This window comes from Erythrolamprus reginae, chromosome 2, assembly GCF_031021105.1.
Source record: "Erythrolamprus reginae isolate rEryReg1 chromosome 2, rEryReg1.hap1, whole genome shotgun sequence".
Lineage (NCBI taxonomy): Eukaryota > Metazoa > Chordata > Lepidosauria > Squamata > Dipsadidae > Erythrolamprus > Erythrolamprus reginae.
Window position 1 is genome coordinate 279,289,076 of NC_091951.1, and position 21,369 is coordinate 279,310,444.

Below are 21,369 nucleotides of genomic sequence, written 5' to 3' on the forward strand. Positions count from 1 at the left end.
TTGGGGAGGGGTGGTTGCATGCGAGGGAAAATACTAGCCACAATTTTTTTTCTAGAGATTCAAGGTTATTTTTGGTTCATCACCAGCTGGATTTACAGGGAGAATCATGGACGTTGAGAGAACCGGAGTAGTCCATGTGATGAACTTGTGGGTGTGGGGACAAGGGATGAACCTTAACATTAGGAACTGTAGGAAAAGTTAGTGTCCGGTTGGCTACAGTTCATAACCAATATGGCTCTGTTAATAAATTGGAACTTAGAAGAAGGCCAAGGTTTGAACTCTGATTTATTTATCGGATGTTAATTGGAACGCTGACATTACATTTCATTGGTCTTCATCTCTTATCTAAAAATTCAATTTTCTGGTAATTTTCTACCAATTCTGTTTTTATGTCCTGGTTCTATTCCTGCCCTCTGAAACAATAAAATATAAGATGTTGCCATTTAGTTTTCCATGGCTACCATCCATATATACGGAAATAGGTATTCTGTCTCTGTTGTGTATTCCTATACAAAATATAATAATAATAATTTATTATATTTGTATGCCGCCCCTCTCCGAGGACATAAGCATCTGCTTAAGAATTTTTAATTGGTTATTTCTAAGGGATTGGTTTCTAAAAACATGATTATGGTATGATGTGATTGTTATAGGATATTTTGGAAAAGCTTCAAGTTTAAGAAACATTTTGTGGATATACTAATTTAGCTTTATGAGATGAAAGGACTTGGATGATTTTCTTCTGAGGTAGTTAATATACAGAGCAGAGATGGTTTCTAAGATATTTTAGTTAGCTGGGCTGGTCGTCTTAATATAACCTAGGAAATTAAAAGATATCCAACAGCAAGATTGTGTATCCATTTGTGACACACAGTGTACCAAAGTTATCTGAAAATACTGTGACCAAAGGTTATTGGTACACTCTTATCAATAATTTGCATTTGACTCCAAGAGAAATGCAACATTGTGGGAAGGTTGATATTCATCTTGCCATAATGTTCAAGCCCTTTGCTTTGACTCTCTTCTTAAGATCAAATATGGTGTCATTCAGTGGTGTCACAGAAAATGCAGCTTATAAAACAGATGGTTCTTGATGTATTATTCAGGCAGCCAGTTTCCGCCTATGAAGGATTGGCATCAGTGTAGTAGCCAGAGGGACAACCCATTTTATTCAAGCAACTGGCAGAAAAAACATTCAACAAAAGACGATTTATTTTTATGAGCCATAGTGCAAGCAATGAAGGCAGAGCTCTCTGCATAAAAAAAGCAAAAGAAGGTTTTGTTCCAAAATATATTACGTAGGTTTTGGTTTTAAAAGAGATATCAGTCAGAATGCAGCTCTAATTTAAATGTCCAATATCTGGAGAGGTTAAATCTTCTGACAACATCATATCATTCAAATTTAGTGATAGTAGTTATAGCATCAAAGAAACTGGAAATACATCTTGAAAACAGCTCTAACAAGATTTTCTTCATTTTAACTATTTCACAGATGATAACATAACACAAATAAGAAGTATTGGATAAAGGTAAGTTTTTACATTTTGACCACATTAAAAAAAAATCATAATCAAAGTCTAAACTGCTCAGTAGACAGCTATGGAAAGATTTGGCAGAAGTCTTAGTCAGGTAACAACTTCACAGTTGTAATTGTCAGGTCATGAAATATTTTAACAGTTTTATTAATTTTTGTAATGGATTCCAAATCAGATATAAAGTGGCAACCATATAAGTGAAGTATTTGCAGTCTGTTGGAATGAAAAAAGAACATCAGTAGAATAATAAATTCATAATTGCCAAATTATTGCACAACCACAGTTATATTTCTTTATAATAATTCAGATTTTTCTTTACTGTAAAATATATCTCAGAGTATGAGTACTGCAACTTATATAATCATAAAATACTGATAGAATTTGAAGCAAATGGGAGACACTGGGCGTGTTTCTGTAAGTAAACTGAATCTGCAGTTTTAATTTTGCTCTTATTCCTAGGAAACAGCAATGTGACATACGGTAAATAATAAACAGTGATGTTAGCATTCTTTAAAGAATGTATTAAACGAGGAAGTTTTGAGTAAAGTCAGTCAGTCATTTATTTGAAAGGAAACTAAAGATCATAGCATTTAGCAATAGCATTTAGACCTATATACCACTTCATAGTGCTTTTGCAACCCTCTCTAAGTGGTTTACAGACTCTGCATATTGCCCCCAACAATCTGGGTACTCATTTTATCCACCTCTGGGTACTCATTTTACCCACCTCGGAAGGATGGAAGGCTGAGTCAATCTTGAGCCAGTGGTGAGATTTGAACTGCTGAACTACAGCTAGAGTTAGCTGAAGTAGCCTGCAGTGTTGCACGCTAACCACTGCGCCACTCCGGCTCTTATTATACTAAAACTATGAAATAAAACAAGCAATAGAAGATATTGGAAGCAAATTGCTCCAGAATTAGTTACAGCACTCCATATTTGATTTATCTCCACTAAATCACATCTGAGCATACACTGGTTCTTAACGTAAGTGTGAAAACACAGATACTCTTTTAAAAATTAAGCTCTGCAATTTAACAAGGCTTAAAAGCAATAATGTCTTCAAATTTCCTGCAAAACAACGAAACAAATAACTTTATACATGTCCTTAAGTTGAGTAGTCCAGTTTTCAGACTTATACATTATACAGTGCGCAAACTCTTTCCTACCTTTTATTACACGTTTTATCAATCTGACTAACTTCCTGAAATATGAATCAATTCCAAGAATTATCAGCAATGGGGAATGCAACTTCTCAACATGTTTATCCATAAAACATCTCTGGTATTGTTTCTGCTACCCTTTTCCTTATTAGCATAAATATTTACTTCATTCTGTACTATATCCCTATCATACTATACATTATATTTCTCACATCTATAAGCTGATGTTAATAAAGTTTACTGGTTGTTCTCACCCACCTAATTTCAGCAATATTTTATAAATGAATCAATTACAGTTAGATTTTCCATCAATTTTAAAGTGATATGCAGCAATAAAGTCAACATCCAAGTGTTCTGATTCACAGGCCTCCGGCAAATTCTAATCTCCGAAATCATTTATTTATAAAAACTCATTCTTTATTCAAAATCAAGATACATGAATGAAAATGTAGGGTTAAAATAGCACAGAAGCAATTACTATCTCTTTTAGGGTCAGCTTTGATCTATGTCGGAGAAGAGCCAGAACTCATTCTTTATCTACATTCCTGAGATAAAGTCCCAAAGTCTTGTAAAAAAGTCAGACATAGGTCTGCTCACTGAAGTCATTGCTAACACAGCATCCAACAAGGATGATAGTTTTGCAACAGAAATCATAGTTTTAAAGCTTCGTTCCAGCACACCCTCAGTTTCATGTCTCTTCCAAAGAAAGGCATTGAGTCTCCATGCCCCATTTCCCACAATCCCATTCCTTTAAATCAGTGTAAATCAATGCTGGCTGGGGAATTCTGGGAGTTGAAGTCCAAATATCTTCAAGTTGCCAAGGTTGGGAAACACTGCTTTAAATTGCCTGGAAGTGACATCACACCTCAAAGAGCTAAGGCTGTGAGTTAATATCTTCTACTCTGTAACTCTTCTCGCCTTCTGAGCATTCTTCTATAGCGAGGGTCTATCCACTGGCTTTCCCCTCTCGTGTCTCCTTCACTGTCTGACTGGGACCACTCTCCCAATGTCACTTCAACCCCCTCTAATGGTTCCTCAGGCTCACTCAAATCACTTTCTGCCTCACTCTTGCTCTCTGCTTCCTCTGGCAACCCCCCTGGCCCAGGGTACCCAGAGGGGCCTGGCTCATCCTCCTCAGAATCAGACATGACCTGAGGTGGACAAGGAACCCTCACAACACCAAGTAACAAAGAATCATAACCACACCCTTTGAATATTAATTCAGTGTAACTTGAGATGTAAAGATATTGGTTATAGTTAGTATAGTTGGTGACGTCTGCTGAAAAGTTAAATCTGTTTACCTAACAGATTTAGAATGTCTGGAAATGTATTTTTCCCTCACAATGGTAGTTGGCTAAGCATCAAGGTTAAAGCATTGAATAAATGCTTGAACAGGAAGCAGGTTCCAGTCTCTCTTGCAACTCCATTTCAATAGTTAAAACAAGCTTGCCCTGCTTATTAACAAGTAACTGAAATGAAATAGTCTGGATTTTACAGAGACTTTAGCATCAGTTTAAATTACACTTACCTTTTGCAGTTTTTACACAGTTTTTCAACTACATCTAGAGAGAGATTCCTGCAGAAACTAAGCTTCAGACATTCTAATGTATTAAAGCAGAAATTAGCCAACATGCAAACCCTGAAATCCAATAACAAATTGCATTATGCTTTCACTATAAGATTTGAAAAGGAGATAATTTAGACAAGTATATTGGATACATTGTTTGCACAGTATTAGGTGGGTATATGTCCTTAATCATGAATAATTGTAGTGACATGGTAAAGACAATGATCCTATTTTCTCCAATTAATTCATGGCACATTTAGTTAGTTTAGATGATTATCACTTTATTTACAATTTTCATTAATATTATACTCTAAGCAAGTTGTGGTAAGAAAGGATTTAATTTACAAATTGCTTCATGATCATTAGAAAGCTGGATTAGGGACCTTTTGTGAGGATCCTGTGGGTTTACTCTTCCCTAGAAGATATCAGTGATTTAAGATGATGAAAGAATAGCTCTGTCACCTGAATAATCTTATGGCCATGCATTTCTTCTCTTTCCTTGGCTTTCAGTGCAGCTCTAGATTCCAGATCAAAAAGTAATTCTTTATCTCTATTGCTACCTAGTCCCTCCCATGTTTGGTCCTATCCATTGAGAGCAACTGAGAAAGAAGCCCCTGTAAGCCAATCTCTGCATTACTGTTGGTGGGTGTGATGGCTGGTCTTCAAAGAAATCCATCATCACAAGTTAGGAAATTGAGCCCATGTTGGTTGGACACAATGAACCTGTAGAAAAGATTCACCATCCTAAATGACTGTTGGCCTTGCCTATGATGTGACTCTTTGTGACCACTACAAAAGAAGTAAGGTGACATTCTGGCAAAACCAGTAGTTGTCTCTCCCATGTTCATTGTATTCCTGGACAATGAACACAGTAACTGAGTAAACATAATGCTAAGTGGTCATCACTGCCATCTTTTGTCTTCCAATTGGTAGACAAGATGGCATTTATCTTTAATAGCAACATGTGGAGGAAAGGTCCTTAATCTGTAATGCTTTGTCTGTTAAGTCAGAAAAAGACCTTTTGTTTAATATATATTATCTTGAAAAGGTATGACACTAAAAAGATGAATATTCTTTTAACTTATAGAAATCTCATATACATTCAAACTTGCAGAAAAATATTGTGGTTTTTACTATGTGAGTTGTGTCAGCTTCCATTTACTTTAAAAATTCATTGAAATATATTTCATCAAAGGGATTGAATGGGGAGTAAACTTAGCATACAATTATTTTTATATAACTATATTGTGGACAGGAAAATGCATGTGTCTGACCTCTGCAATAGTAACACCAAGTGATACTTCCCACTGACTGATAATTACAGTATTATTTTTAACAGTGGCAATAGTTAAAAGATAATTCATCATAATGTAACATAAATTTAAAATATGTGTGTCCCAAATCTTTATATCAACCAGTTTTGGCACTTTTTGTATTTTTTTTTTAAAAAAAATCTATATATAAGATGAAAATTTTACCAAAAAAAATTAAGCATAAGAAAGTGCTTGCCAAAAGTCTATACTATCTGTAAATGGATACAAAAATCAGAAGTACAGTGTATGCAATTTTTGGAAACCTTTTATTAATTTCATAGACCGATGCCATATAAACTGACTGCTAATAAAATGAAAAAGTGAGCAAAGTTAATTTGAAGTTCTCAGGGGTCTAAATGGCATATAAGCTTCATAACAGCAAATAAAGAATGTATATGAGAGTGAGTTCTGAAAACTTTTCAAACCGTGTTCCATTGAAAGCCAGCAGAATTCTAAGGTAATGCAAACATCATCAAACTCCTACAGTAATGTGTACAATGTGTACAATCTACAGTATATCATTGCAAGAAGGACTTTTCCTAGTGCAGTTGCATTTAAACAGTTCATAGGTAAAAATAGTCATGCCGGTAATAGAAGATGTTGAATTAGGGCTAAACAAAAGATAAGTCAAATCAATCAGATAAAACTCAAGATTAGCAATATAGGAATGTATTTAAGCAAGCTGAGAGTCACAATTATGTTGATGTTACCATAGCTACCTAGAATACAGAGCTTAATGTTTTACAACTCAGGGAAATTGAAAATGAACTGGAAAATGTTCTTGGGTTTACTTTCCACTCTATATCTTAACTAATACATCTTCAGACTCCACAGATATTGAAATTTATTACATTTATGGGCAAAATTGAGTGTTGCAGCAGCTAATACTGTCCAACTACAGCAATGGGGGTAAACACCCTATCCACAAGCCTTTTAAAAACCAGTGTTTACTTGAACTAATTTAGTAATAGCACATTTTGTAGATTAACTGGCACCAGAGGTCATTTCAAGTCTACAGAACTCAGATAAGTTTTCTGTACTATATTCATGCTGTTTTCCATGTTTCCTATCAAGCTTCTGTGAATTTCTTGTATAACTAGATGAAGAAATGAACATTTACCACTGGCATTAACCAGTGCTCAATCCTTCAAGCCCTAATCATTTCGTGCTTGGATTACTGCAACACACTCTGCATGGGGCTACCCTTGGTGGACCTTTGGAAGCTACAGCCGGTGCAGAGTGCAGCCCTGAGGGCAGGTCTTGAGTCCCCAAGAATGGTCCATGTAACACCATTGTTCTGCTGGCTGCCAGTTTGCTTCCCAGTTGCAATTCAAGGTGTTAGTAATCACCTTTAAAGCCTTTCATGGCATGAGTCTGATTCACTTAACAACGATGATGCTAACTTAACAACTGCTCTGATTCACTTAATGACTGTGGCAAGAAATATAATAAAACGCGGCAAAACTCAACTGTTTTGCTTAGCAGCAGAAATTTTGGGCTCAGTTGGGGTCGTAAGTTGAAGACTACTACTAGGAAAATTAGATGATCGTAAATATCCCTCTGTTCACTAACAAGAAACAGTCATATTTAAAGACTTCATTAATTCATTTATACCCTCACTTTCCTCTTTATATAACCATTTGAAATGACTTAATACAATTTTTAATCAGTGGTAGTATTATACCACTGCTTGCATTGACAATATAGTTAATATAATAATAATTTTTGTCACCTATTGTATTTTTAAAATGTGCAAAAATGTTTACTTACCCTCTTTTGCTTGTTGCTGTGGAACTCAAATCAAGATAAGAAAGTTTATGGCAATTCCTTGCCAAAGCTTGAACTCCAATATCACTCACGTCTTTACATCCATTAACATCAAGGTACCTGAAATAATGCAAAAAGCAGTAACTTGAGATAGAAACTGGCTCTCTGTGTGTGGTAAAAAGATTTGAAAGAGCTAGGGCAATTTAACGAACCTTTTTTGCCTGGGTGCCAAAAGGACACACGCAATAGCGCGTGAGTGTACCCACACCCATACCGCAATTATTTCCACCCGCATATGTGTGCACAACCCCCCCACACACTGCCACCCAACCCCTCTCACCACGCATGCACACAGGGCTCACTGAAGCCTCCAGAGCCCATGAATAACAAAAAATGGATTCCAGCTGATTTTTGCCATTCCAAAAGGTGAGGAGAAGGTCGTTTTCGCCTTCCCCAGTCGTCAGGAAAGCCTCCAGAGCCTGTGGATGGCAAAAAAACAGACCTAATGGCCCAACCAGAAGTTTGGAAATTAACTTCCAGTTGGGCCGTTGGGCTGTTTTTTACCCTCCCCAGGCTTCAGGAAAGCCTCCTTGTGGGCAGCTTGTCAGCCAGTTATGAATCTACCTACTGGTAATGTTGTCATATTTTTCTATCTTATCAGGAAATAGTGTAGTCTTCTACATCAAATACTTTATTGAAGTCCAAGTATACTATGTTCACAGCTTTTCGCTGGTCCGTTAATTTAGTGACTTGGTCTTTGTATTCTGGTTCCCTCTCATATATAATTTCCCCTTCCCAGCCTTATGATTGCAAACCATGAGTAAGGCAACATTTTAAAAAGTCAAAATGTGTCATCTTGGGAGTAAATGCAGAAGGTAATAGGTTGCATGGATAACCATAGAAATACTGTCCATAATTTTAGCAAAATAAAGAACTTTTTTTATCCAAAGCAAAGCTAAAACGATTACACTAAGGGGGAGATAACAATCAGAGATATGCAACTATAGGATTTCTTATCTATTTGATTAAAGTTTCAGAGTTTCAGAATAGGCTATCCTGCTAAACCCATACTTCATTTATTGAATATATGTTACTTGATTCCTCTCAAAGTTTAAACTGTGATAAATAAAAACCACAATTCTATGACTTTCAGCTTCAATTATAACTAGGTTCCAGTTCTTTATTTTAAATTTATTATTAAAATATAAGAATGTTAAAAACCTAATACACTTTTAAATTTTACTTTTTAAAACCATAGCACAACAAAATGTTAAGTAGTTGCCACAGAAATAGTGCCATCCAGTACAGCTTCAAGGACTTTTTATTTAATGCATTTGAGGCCACAAACAGCAAAAAGGCAAAACAAAATGTCAATGTAACTAAGTATGCAACATCACTAAAAATTATTTAAATAATACCAAAATATATAAATTCGAGGACAAGTGCTTTTCTAACATATTATCTTACCTGATCCCTGGCAAATAAGTGCTAATTTCAATTAGACTGATGTCAGTTATGTGAGCACATGAATTAAGAACCAAAGAATCCAATTTAGGACACTTTTTCAAAATACAGTGTACTAGAGAATCCCTCATCTGCAGCCCAAGACAAGACAAAAGCAAGAAATACCAGTAAGTCAATATGGAGGACTGTCAGTTTCAATAGAACAGAGTTATTCACTGCAAGTCAAGTTCCTTATTCCCAATACAATAAGGAAACCAGCTCCCATATATTATTTATAGATTAATGTTCAATGTGTATTGATATACATTTTCCCTATAACTTTTTTGAGAAGTCCACAGTATTATTTTACTAACCCTTTTAGGAAAGCAGAAGGTATAAAAACTTCTAAGGAGTTACTGATTCAAGAGTTAAGAATAGGGAGCCTAGATTTTCTTCTTTTCTTGGAAGGTTAGTAGGCACAAACCCAAGACCCCTGCTTTGTAATTAATTGTATCTCCAGTTCTATTTAACATGTGAGCAAGATTATCCCTATTGATACATGGATGACATACAGCTATATATCTCAACTCTAGACTGAACTAATGATGTAATTGGTTGGAGCCCTGGTCTAGAGTCTGGATTCAGTTAGAATTTAAATAGGGAGGACTAACCCTATGAAGTCTCAGTGCCCTGTAATACAAGAAATCCCATTGCCAATAATATTAATATCTCAGACAGAATGTCTATGCAATTGGAGGGTACTCCTGACTCTTGGCTCTTGCTTGAAGTGCAAGTGACAGCCTTGATAAGGAAGGTCTTTGCACAGATATAATAATTCATTACAAACATTCTGCAGTTAACTTATGGGACACTATTTACACTGGTTTTCAGCTACAGATCCAGATAAAGCCTGTCATGACTTGGGTTCTGGATACCTAAAAGAGCACCTTGCTCCAAAGTCACTGTTCAATCAGTCACATCCTGGATTACTGCAATGCACTCTGCATGGGGCTACCATCCTGGCAGAGTATTTGGAAGCTAGAGCTGACATAGAAAGAAGCCCCACTGATAGTTCTAGGAGCCTCTAAAGTAGTACATGTAACACTGCTGTTGCACAAACTATACTGGTTGCTGGTTTGCTTCCAAGTCCAATTCAAAGAGTTGGTTATCATCCTTTTACCCCTTTATGGCATGGGTCCAGAATACCTGCAGAACCATCTCACCTCGATGGGATTGGCACGCCCCATTCCTTCCTGCATCAGAGGCATGCAGTGGACCCTTTTGTTAAAGAATTCTGGCTGGTGAGAGCCAAGATAAGCCCTTTTTTTGCTGTAGCTCCCATCCTAAATCAGTGATGGCAAACTTGTGGCATGCAGAGCCATATCTGAGAGCACCTGAGACGTTGCCCTGTGTCAGCTCCAGTGCACTGATTTTCAGCTTTTTCAGCCATTTTCGCCCTCCCCAGGCTTCAAGAAAACTTCTTGAAGCCTGGGGCAGCAAAAACAGCCCAAAGGCCAACCAGAAGTCCACTTGTATGCATGAGCCCCAGCCTCTTTTTCACTGTCAGAGATTTTCAGGAACTGCTTCGATTTTGGAAAGATGCAGCCAGCTTCACACATCTTGGCCCATTTCTTCTGCAGCTGGCAAGACTTTTCTGAAGCCCTCTGAAGCCAGTAACAGAATTCCAGATCGACCCGGAGCTCTATTATTGGCTAAGGAAGCCTTCTGGAAAGGCCTCTGCAGCTGATAACAGAGTTCCGGATCTGCTATTTTAGCCAATGAGACCATTAAGTGGTAAAAGATTTATTTCTTACAGAGATTACTGAAGGTTTCCCTAAAGAAGGAAGTTTGAAAGTGGAATATAATTACATAGGACTGCAGGGTCAAGGAATCACTTTTTAATTTCAATATTTGAATATATAAATTGTACAAATTTATATACAATTTGCACCTATTTCCATAATATTTTAGGAATAGTATGAATATTCACTTTAGCGTTCAATTTCCAAACTTATATCCAGAAGACTGATTTATTTGTTTAAAAAGCAACTTAACATTTCAGTATTTTTCTATACTGAGAAGCCTATAAACCCTTTATAAAACTGTCAACCTTTTACATATACAATACGATAAATTGAACCTAAGCAAAATAAAAAAATAAATAACAGAGGGAAATGGGTAAAATAAATAAACAGCTCTTACCACTGGAAGGCCTGTGACATTGAGGCTAGTCAGCTTTTGCAATGAATTTACCATTTGCACTAAATAGTCCTGAGAGATTCTATGAACTCTGCCAATATTCAGAACCTCTAGACGTGGACATTTAGTAGAAATTGATTTCAAGCATTTGTCCATAATGGCATGACAGCCAAACATTTCCAGTTTCTTAAGGCTAGAAAAGAACATAAGCAGGTTAGTAATATCCTTCAATATTAGCCATTCAATAGTCATTAATTTTTCAAGGTAAGTGCTTAAAGATAGCATCACTTCCCAATTTTAACATGAGAAGCATATGAAAACAAAATATGAAATTACTGATGTTATAATACCTTGCTCTAAGACTGAACATTTTATTGATAAATTAATAAATTAAGCAGGTAGGATTAACTATATTTTTGTATTGTAGCTGATCTCAGAAATCACTTATTTTTTATATGATTTGATATAGCATACATGGGATTATTTATTTGGCAATGTGCAATTACCTACATGAAAAGAAAATAAATATCTAATAATCCTAGTAAGTTGCAGGAGTCCTGTTAATTAAACAATTCATCAAAATAGTTCTCTCTCTGGAATTTCTCCAGTGGGTGATAAAAGTTGAATTGGCCATATCCAAGAGAGAAAATGAGACGGAAAAAAAGAATAAATTTATAGTCTTTGGTTAGGTGACACATTTAACATAAAAAAATAAGTATTTTTAGGGCCTTGCAGCATCAGCACATAATTGAAATCTTGAGCTTGGCACAAGATAAAGCCAACATCATTCGATCAAGGAAGGAAAAAGTGGCTTGCCAGGGTAAACCACAAGTGACAAATTAGCCTTAGAAATTTGGGAATTGTTATTCCCACTCAGATCCATTAAATAGCCTCAGACTACTAACTGTCTCTCAGCCCCAATTCATTTTCCTGCCAGATCAAATATTGATCTGTCTTACAAGGTTGCACAATAAGGTCTAAGAAGCACCTAGGAATAAAGATACACTTTCAGTGGTGAAATCCAAATTTTTTAACTACTAGTTCTGTGGGCGTGGCTTGGTGGGCATGGCAAGGGAAGGATAATGCAAAATAAAATAAAATCCCCATTCCCTCCCCACTCCTGGAAGAAGGATATTGCAAAATCTCCATTCCCACCCCGCTCTGGGACCAGTCAGAAGTGGTATTTACTGGTTCTCCAAACTATTCAAAATTTCCACTACTGATTCTCAGAACTACTCAAAATTTCTGCTACTGGTTGTCCAGAACCTTTTAGAACCTGTTGTATTTCACCCCTGGATACTTTTCTATCATTAGTACAAATTCTCCTTCTCTGTGTTTTCAGACTAGATGCTAGTTATTCCGGATTCTCCACTTCACTGATTTAGACCTTTCAACCAACATTTATTCTGCTCAAATGTGGGGTCCGAATAGTAGGAAAAATTGTCCACTAGAGAAGAGTATTTTTTTTTTTAAAAAAAAGGGCAGTTCATCATAACTGGAAAAAGAAAAAGAAATGTGTACAGCTTGTAGGGGAAAAAAGTCACATTGGGAGACTCTGGTTATCATCTGATAGGTAACCAAATGGAAATATAAACAATTGGTAATGTTTGCACTGTACTTGGTTTTATATAAATATTTTATTCAAGTAGATAGCATATATTATCTAGTTCAAATTAACCATAGAGACTAACTGCAATTAAATGCTTTGTGTGTAAAGATAATTTGTACAGAGCAAAAGAAGTTAACTGTCTATCTCAGGCAAAGATGCAAATCTTATGTAGGCGAATACACATGAAAATAAATCATGAAATAACATGTAGTCAAGTTTGTCTTCAGCTTCATAAAGTCTAAATCAAGAAAGAGGTACGATTTCGTTTTCAAAAATAGTAAATCAGTGTCTACATATTAACAAGTTATCACATCAACTTGTGAGTTGTTCCAAAAAACAAACCATGATTTTCATCTTGAAGTGAATATGTGTACAGTACTATGTTAAGAGAAAAAATCAAGAAGGAATGGTGGCTTTTTTTTTTAGTGAACCCTGCATATCTGTACTTAAATTCTTAAGGCATTCTGTGATAATAATGCAAAATAACAAATAAGGCATTTGTAAAGTTTTGTTTTCTTCTTCTGAGACCAGAACTTATTTAAAGTACAGTACTGCAAGCTACTACATTTTCATATATTAAACAATATAATAATTACACAGAGATAATGTAGTATTGAAGCTTTTTTTTAATCATTCAAGCAGACCAATTAACAAAGAAATTCAAATTGCTACAAAGTGCTTCAATGAGGGCAACATGATTAATTTAAAATAAGATTTTCAACATTTACCATCAACATTTGTAGTGCTTGCGGCATGTTAATGTTTCTTCCTGAAAACAAGCTGGCATGTATTTGCAGTATGCAAATATTAGTGGTATTCAGCTAAAAAGTGAGATGACCAGAGCAACCATTGTTTGTACATCAGCTGATGAAAGTAGTGAAGATGTTTATGATTAAATGAAAGAAGGGCTTACAAAAGTTGCTCACAATGAAGGCAACTATCTACAAAGAAGACAATTAAAAAGCAGGAAAGAATTAGAAACAAAAGACAGAGTGCATTGTGTATTGTTGGAGCGCAGATAAAGCTTCCTGATAAGATTATTTGTTTGTTTGTTTAGTCAAGTATTTTTTTGATAATATACAATTTAATTATTAAAAGCTGGGGAAATGCACAAAAGCACAGTATCAGGTATTCTTGATACTAGCCATGATAGGATTTAAGTTCAAGGATGGTAAATTCCACTGAATTGAGATGGAAATCTCTCCCTAATTATCAGAGAAGTTTGTTAAATGAACAAATTACACAGTGAGGTAGTGGGCTGATCTTTGGTTGGATGTATTTAAATGAAAGTTAATCAGTCATTAGTCAAGGAAGGTATCCTTTAGTATCCTACAAAGGTCTGGAATCAGTTAGAAAGGTTTGTGTATTCTGGGTTTAAATTCATGGATTTGACTTTTGCCCTACAGTACAATTGCCAAACATAGTTAACTACAACCACACATTGGAAAAGGTTATTTTTATAGTTATTGTGGTTTTGGCAGCAAAAACGTAAGTTCAATGTTATAAAAATTAGGAAATATCTTGTGTACCCTTGTAAATTAAAGTAATGATGATGCAACCACCTTGTACTGAATTTTGATTCACAATTTTAGTTGGCTTACCTTTTTCCATGCTTTCCAATCAAGGCCATTACTGATTCATTGGTAATCTGGCATCCATTAGCAGCAAAACACTGTAAACTAAAGGAACAGTAGCAATTACTTGCATTTTAATATATTGTGCAATTTAATTGATTTGAGACTGCTTCTTATGTTGCAGATGTTGACTTTCTGATTTACAGGAAAATCTGAGAAACAAATTCACACATCTATATATAAGAATTCTTTTCCTGTCAGTTCTCTTCACTCTCTTTAGTTACTTTTATACAAGTAAAGTAAAATTTTCTATAAGGTATCAGATTTTCTTACAATGAGTATGTTCTGAGTAGGAAACTCTAAGCTGTGGTCTTAAAATAGGCACCTGTGCTGATCTTATTTATTTTTCATAGTAAATGAAACAATATAAATACTGACCTTAGAACATTGCAGATATTCATCATGCTAAATTATAATGTGAGTTGTTTTCACCTTGGCAGATTTAGGGACTCATACATTACAATTGTGTGAATGAAAGCAAATAACTTTTTAAAAAACAGCATTTAAAAAAATCTTGGCTTTAAATGAATTTAGTCAAGTTGAGTTTCTATAAAATTAACCATGCAGGTTAATTAAAAGTCAGTCCCACCTTAATAAGCTCGCTGGAAGTAAATACTAAAAGTAGCATAACTTAAATTCCATAATTTGATATTGTGCTTTAACTACATTTAGGAAAACCAGTATGGATGCTAATAATTTCTGCCAAACCTATTAACATTACAAACTAAACATCTTCCAATTTAATGCCAGACCAAATTGAAGAATAAAGATGACAAGGATGACCAAAAACACCTCCCTGATAGGAACAGGAAGAAATAAATTGCCAAAGGGGACTTCACTCATCCTAGCAAATAATCTAGGCAGAGCCAGGTTTTTAAGGCCCTTCAAAACACTAGCTAAGTGGGGCTGTCCAGAATTTGGGAGTGACCTCATTCTAAAGGGCAGATAGAAACCACATTTATAGGGTTCCAATGCTCAGTATGGTTTAATCAGTCAATCCTGACAGATTGAATTGGCAAAACAGATATTGTGGAACAGGAGTCACCAACCTTTCAAATCTCAGGGACCACTAAATTAATAATTTTAAATCACGTGGACCACAAATATGATCTGCCTAATGATCAGCTGGGTGGGCATGGCTGGGTGGTTAGGTGGTGGCCAATATGTCACTCGCATCAAAGGGTGCCTCACCAGCCTCTACTCACCTGTCTCCTCCCAGCCACCCCTCGTCTGCCCACCCAGGCTCCTTTGGGCCTCAACGGGAAGCTGTTGTTGGGATTACGAGAAAGAGTTGGCAAAACAGCCGGCTCAGTTCAAATTGGATCTGACCGAGAAGGAGGCTCAGCAAAAGTCCCTCACTGAGGACTATGAGCATAGGCTTTCCAAGCAGAAGGAAGACATGTGGGAATGCAAGGCCAGGTACTGGTGCCTGGAGGCTCATTGGGCTGAGATAGTCAGAGAGTTCCAGGCCATGATGCAGTCCCACTGGAACAAGGCCCTCCAGCTCTTTGCCACCAATGGCACTTCCCTCCAGCCTTCACCCAAAGCCCTGCACCAGGAGGCCGATGCAGATCCCAAGTTGGAATTTCTGCCCTCTCCGACCCACACAAAAAGACCCCAAAGGGTCTGCAGCATCACAAACATTCATTGCATGTATCCGGCCCAGGGGCCATCGCTTGAGGTGTTTTTGGTCATCCTGATTTAATACAATATAAAAAATGCAAATCATTTTTCTGCAGACCATCAAAATTTTCTTGCAGAACACCAGTGGTCCATGGCCCCCCAGTTGATGACCGTTTTTCTAGACCACCTTTAGCTTTCTGACATCTTCAAGGGACAATCTCATTCAGAGTGTTGCAGTAGTCAAGCCATGAGGTAACCTTGGCATGGAATCATCAGGGAAAACACCCCAATTAATAGAAATAATGGAGGGGAAGAGAAAAACAGGAAAATTGAAAACAATAAATTACTAATGTCTTATGGAGAGAACAGAACAATATAATGAGGGAAACAAGTATTCTGGTAAAAAGCAGGGCAGGGTATTCGAAACTGAAAAAAAATCCTATTTATTTATTTAATTGGATTTTCTATGTAATCTTAGATATGATTAATCTAATTGGTCTTTCCCATTGTTTTGCAACTGAATGTACAAAATGGTGGCAAAAGTATTTTCTTATTATTTTATTTATTTATTTATTTATTTATTTATTTATTTATTTATTTATTTATTTATTTATTAGATTTGTATGCTGCCCCTCACCTCCCTCTTTTGGTGGCAAAAGCATTTTCAAGGGATTTTTTTTTTTGCGTACCTTCTACAACCTTTGACCAGGGCACCGAGTCCAAAATCAGTAGCTCCTGTCCAACTTATATCTACAACTTCCAAGTTATGGCAAAAAGTGCTTGCATGAAGCAGAATCCTGTCCCCTTTATATCCAGAACCACTGCAGTTTTTTATATTCAGTTCCTAAGTACAAAACAAGGGGAGAAAAGAAATTGCAATGAACTGACAAGCAATAATTTTTATTAGCATTCCTTATACATCAATCAGAATCATGTATTGTTTATTTTAAGGCAGTGCTACACTTCAGTTGTAAAGCACAAAGGGTACTTGGAAGTTGTAAGCTTAAAGTACAGTTGTTTATTTTCCTGGACTCTCACAACTGTAATGTGACCCTGAGAAAAATGTGTTTGGTTTAAGAAATAAAGTAAGAATGTAAGATGCTACATGTATCTTACATAACATATGTATTCTCTAAGTCTAAGTCATCCCTTGAATCTAAAACATCCACCCAATCCTATTGTTTATATTTATAACAGTTTAGAATAAAAACAGTTTATTACAATAAGCTTTCTTTCAAATTAAATTCTAGACAGTTTTTGTAATAATCAGATCAAAGAATTGAAAATTCATAAAGTTTATTCAGATTCCATTACTATTGCTTCAACTTCATGTTCTGTGCCTCAGAGCAACATTTCAACTCTACATAGTTTATGAGAGACAAAAGGGGGGGGGGGGCGAGGTACTGTATCTGCAGTTTTCAATATGTTTTTGTTCTTTCCAGTTTTTCTGTCAGCTTCCAACATTATTTCTCAGACTGTTTCCACTGCAGGGATAAACAAAAGCTCCCTCTTGATCTCAGTAGTGCTAGCAATATATAATCTGTGAAATGACTCAGAAAGACACTGTCTTACAAAACTGTAACAATAAATCAAACACACTTTTCTTTTTGATTTGCATTTATTCTATTTATAATGTTACTAATTTCTAAACTTCCATTTTGCAGTTTGATAAATGTATTCTCTGTTTTAATCTTTTAATAAGAAAAGTCTCCCTGACTTTACTCATCTTTTTTTTAATACTTTTTATTAAATATTTACATTAAAAGAGTATTTGAATTCCAGTTTGTGGACATCATCCCACTTTTTTCGATACATTTCGATACATTTTCAATACATTTCTAGTTTATTTGTCCTTCCTTAATATTCATATCAAGCGAATATATAATCTTTACATATAGTATACATATTTCCACTGTACCTTTTTTTCTACAATAATTAACAAAAAGTACTAGTTCTTTCAATTTGATAGATTATTTATCTTATCTTGTGGTGCATTTTCTTGCAAACTCCTTACTTTCATAGTTATACTTAAAGTGAATCATTACTAATCTACTGTATATCCTTTATCTATATTCTAACCATCTATACCAATCGTTCCAAATCATATAGTTATCTATTTTCTCTTCCTTTCAAAGTGCTTTGGTTAGCCTATCCATTTCTACATATTCTAACATTTTCTTAATTACGCATTCTTCTGTTGGTATATTTTGATTTTTCCATCAAAATAATTTTGCAGCTATAATGATATGTAAGATTAGGTATTGGGTTTTCTTGTCTTGGTTTCCTGTAAATATTTGTAGAAGAAATAGATCTGGTTTCATTTCAATGCGCTGTGTTGTGATTTCCTCAATCCACCTCCTAATCATCTGCCAGTACGGTTTACTTTTGGACAAGACCACCACATATGATAGTAGGTTCTCATTACTATATTGTGTTTGCACTTCCAGCATCCTGGAGACGCATTAGAATATATTCTTGCATTCCTGATTGGTGGGAGATGTCATCTATGAACCATTTTATAAATATTTTCTTTATATGCTACAGATTTTGGCATTTTATAGCTTTTATTCCATACAGTCTCCCACTTTTCTAGTTCTATATTGTATCCAAAGTTTTGGGGCAATTTTACCACTGCCTCTTTAACAATCTCATCCTCCATTTTATACCTCAATAGAAAGTTGTAGAATTTTGTTATAATTTTATCTTCCTCTCCAAACATAATCCTATCTAATTCGTTATTTTACCAGGCTCAAGGTTGACTCAGCCTTCCATCCTCCCGAGGTGGATAAAATGAGGAGCCAGGTTGTTGGGGACAAATGTGCTAATTCTGTAAACCACTTAGAGAAGACTGTAAAGCACTATGAAGCGGTATATGTCTAAGTGCTATTGCTATTGCAGATCAGAATTAATGTAGATATGGAAACCATACTGAAGTGAGTAGACCTTGGTTTTCAATAGATGATATTTTTAATTTTGTGAAATCATTATTACTTATATTGTATTAAACTAGAATGAATATGGCCCACTGTGAGCATCAGGATCCAGTAATGTGTGTAGAAACTTTATTTCTTATTTCCTTTATATTATTGGTATACTATGTTCACACATAATAGTATAATTTAAAATCTACATAAAATATAATGAAAAGTAATATTTCCCAATTTTCTGTAATTACAAAAAGCTTGAGTTAGCTTTATATTTAAAGTATCCATTACCTTGAGATATCCTTCACAGTACTGGAAGAATTGTTTAAACCCAACCTCAGAAATTCTCTGATCTTTGTCATGGCAATGATCAAGAGTAAAACACTCAGGGTGGTGTTTTCCTAAACCAATCAACCAATCATCATTCAAGCAGTGGCAATCTTTAAGCTGAATCTTCTTCCCTAGAAAAAAATAGCCTAGTTTATTGGTGCAGGTAGATGTTTATTCGCTAACAAAAGGCTTCTTACAATTTTTTATCAATGAAAATAAAACATTATTACTACAGAATATAATTCTTCATTGGCCAAGAGTGGTTGAACATGCAAGAAATTTGTAACTGGTGCAAAAGCTGTCAATGTACATACAAACAACAAAGTGATAAGACATAGATCATAAATCATAAGATACAACAACAATTGATAAATCATAATATACCAATAGGGGAAGGTAGTAGGAAAGATAAGTGGTGAGAAAGATAAGAGGAAGGACAAGATGACAAAAATAATAGCAACACAGCTTACTACATGGGTAAATATAGTTCGGCAGAAACAGTGCTAGAAGTTAGGCATTTAGCTGAGTGATGGCATGGGGGAAGAAGCTGTCTTTGTGTTTAGTTGTTTTGGCATGCAATGCTCTATAGTGGGATCTTGAGGAGATAAGTTAAAACAGTTGATGTCTATTTATTAATATTCCCCAGAAACTTTTAGGACAAAATGTGTGATTTTCTTTTTCTTGGAGATGTATTATGGCTACTGCTCACCACAATCATTCACTGAATCTGAACAAGTAAAGATTTGAAATTAGATTTTCTCAAGCCCCATTTTACATTACAACCACTATATCTGGTATAGAAGAAGACTCAGGATACCAAGAAAGAAAGCTGCAGTGTTAATTGGGCGAGCCAGTGTAATTGTAATAAAAATGTTCATGCTAGCTGTATTATTATTCTGACTACTGTACAGCCATTTAGAGCAGTGTTTTTCAACCAATGTGCCGCGGCACACTAGTGTGCCGTGAGACATGGTCAGGTGTGCCGTGGAGAAATTAGAGAATGCTACAAAAACCACCTAAGTCAGGTGTCAGCCCCCCAATGAGGGTGAGGCCGTGCTTTCTTAACAACTCCCCTCAAGTGGGAGTGGCAACTGGCATGTCCAACCGCTTTTCAGAAAGGGGAAGTGAAAGGCCGAGCCTCGGGAAAAGGGGGACATGGGATTCAGGAGGTGTGTGTGATTGACAGGAGCACAGCTCAATAGGTGCGCGGCGGTCCCCCTCAGCTTTCCCACCCGTCTCCAACCATGGGCAGGGATGGAACCACGGTAGGAAAAGGAGATGGAAGCAGGAAAATGGCAGTGGTGTTGGCAGCAGTGGCAGCTTTAGCGGCAGCTTCGGGTAGTGGCAGCTCGCGGCAGGGCGCGGCGCCCACAGTCTGCTTCCCCATGCTGCTCCTACTTGCGATTCTCTCATCCCTGCGTGAATCTCAGGCGTGTCGTATTGGGTGGCTGTGGAGCTGGGGGGGGGGGACAGCCAAGGGGAGCGCAGATGGAAGGAAAGGTTACTTCTTCCTCAGAGACCCACCGCCCTCTTAGCCAGACCTGGTGTGTGCCGGAGGTAGAGGAGAAAGACCAGCACTAATTTGCCTGGGGTGCAATGTGGAGGAAAAAGAAGAGTGCCAGGCTGGCCGCTGGGCAAAAGACGAAGGGAGTGGAGGGCAATGCTACTTTTGTAGGATGGATTGGAGGGCTAGATAGAATGGAATAGAATGGAATGTAGTGGAGTAGAATAGAATAGAATAGAATAGAATAGAATAGAATTATTTATTGACCTTTTTCTTTTTATAAGAGGCCCCCACAGAGGGTGATATACAATGCATCACAATGTTATCTATATTGTATATGGCCTCCTGAAGGGTCATCTTCTTAAAGAGCTCAAATCTCTATATACACCATCAAAACAGAATGAACCAAAGCCCCTGCACCCAGCTGACACTATATTTATAATATGTACTGTGTTAGAGTGTCGTTTTGTGTCATTTTGGTTGGTGGTGTGCCCCAGGATTTTGTAAATGTAAAAAATGTGCCGCGGCTCAAAAGGGTTGAAAATCACTGATCTAGAGAAACCAAATCCACCTTGGGTGTGCCAATGGAAATTACATAATGTCATAGGAGTCACATTTTAGAAGTTATCTGCTGAGGCAGTCTCTATTGATAATTATTCATTTACTGAATAAATACTAAAAATTCCAACGACTGAGGTAAAATGACCTCTTAGCCTTCTCTAAAGTAGTTCTTTGGATCACAAACTTTATGTATCAAATAA

At 36.2% G+C, this 21,369-nt stretch overlaps 1 protein-coding gene across 4 annotated transcripts in view; it reads right to left on the minus strand.

Moving 5' to 3' along the window:
- Nucleotides 1-1,194: 1,194 nt before the first annotated feature.
- The window catches only part of LOC139162404 (uncharacterized), a 48,588-nt gene continuing 28,413 nt past the window's right edge, over nt 1,195-21,369 (minus strand). For all 4 annotated transcript variants that reach the window (XM_070742723.1, XM_070742722.1, XM_070742724.1 and 1 more), the window contains 8 exons: nt 19,066-19,235; nt 16,540-16,694; nt 14,195-14,272; nt 10,988-11,177; nt 8,810-8,937; nt 7,346-7,462; nt 4,224-4,334; nt 1,195-1,748 (listed from right to left, as the gene is read on the minus strand). In XM_070742723.1, coding sequence (XP_070598824.1) covers nt 1,622-1,748; nt 4,224-4,334; nt 7,346-7,462; nt 8,810-8,937; nt 10,988-11,177; nt 14,195-14,272; nt 16,540-16,694; nt 19,066-19,235 — 1,076 coding nt within the window. In that variant the 3' untranslated portion in view covers nt 1,195-1,621. The remainder of the gene's footprint in view (nt 1,749-4,223; nt 4,335-7,345; nt 7,463-8,809; nt 8,938-10,987; nt 11,178-14,194; nt 14,273-16,539; nt 16,695-19,065; nt 19,236-21,369) is intronic.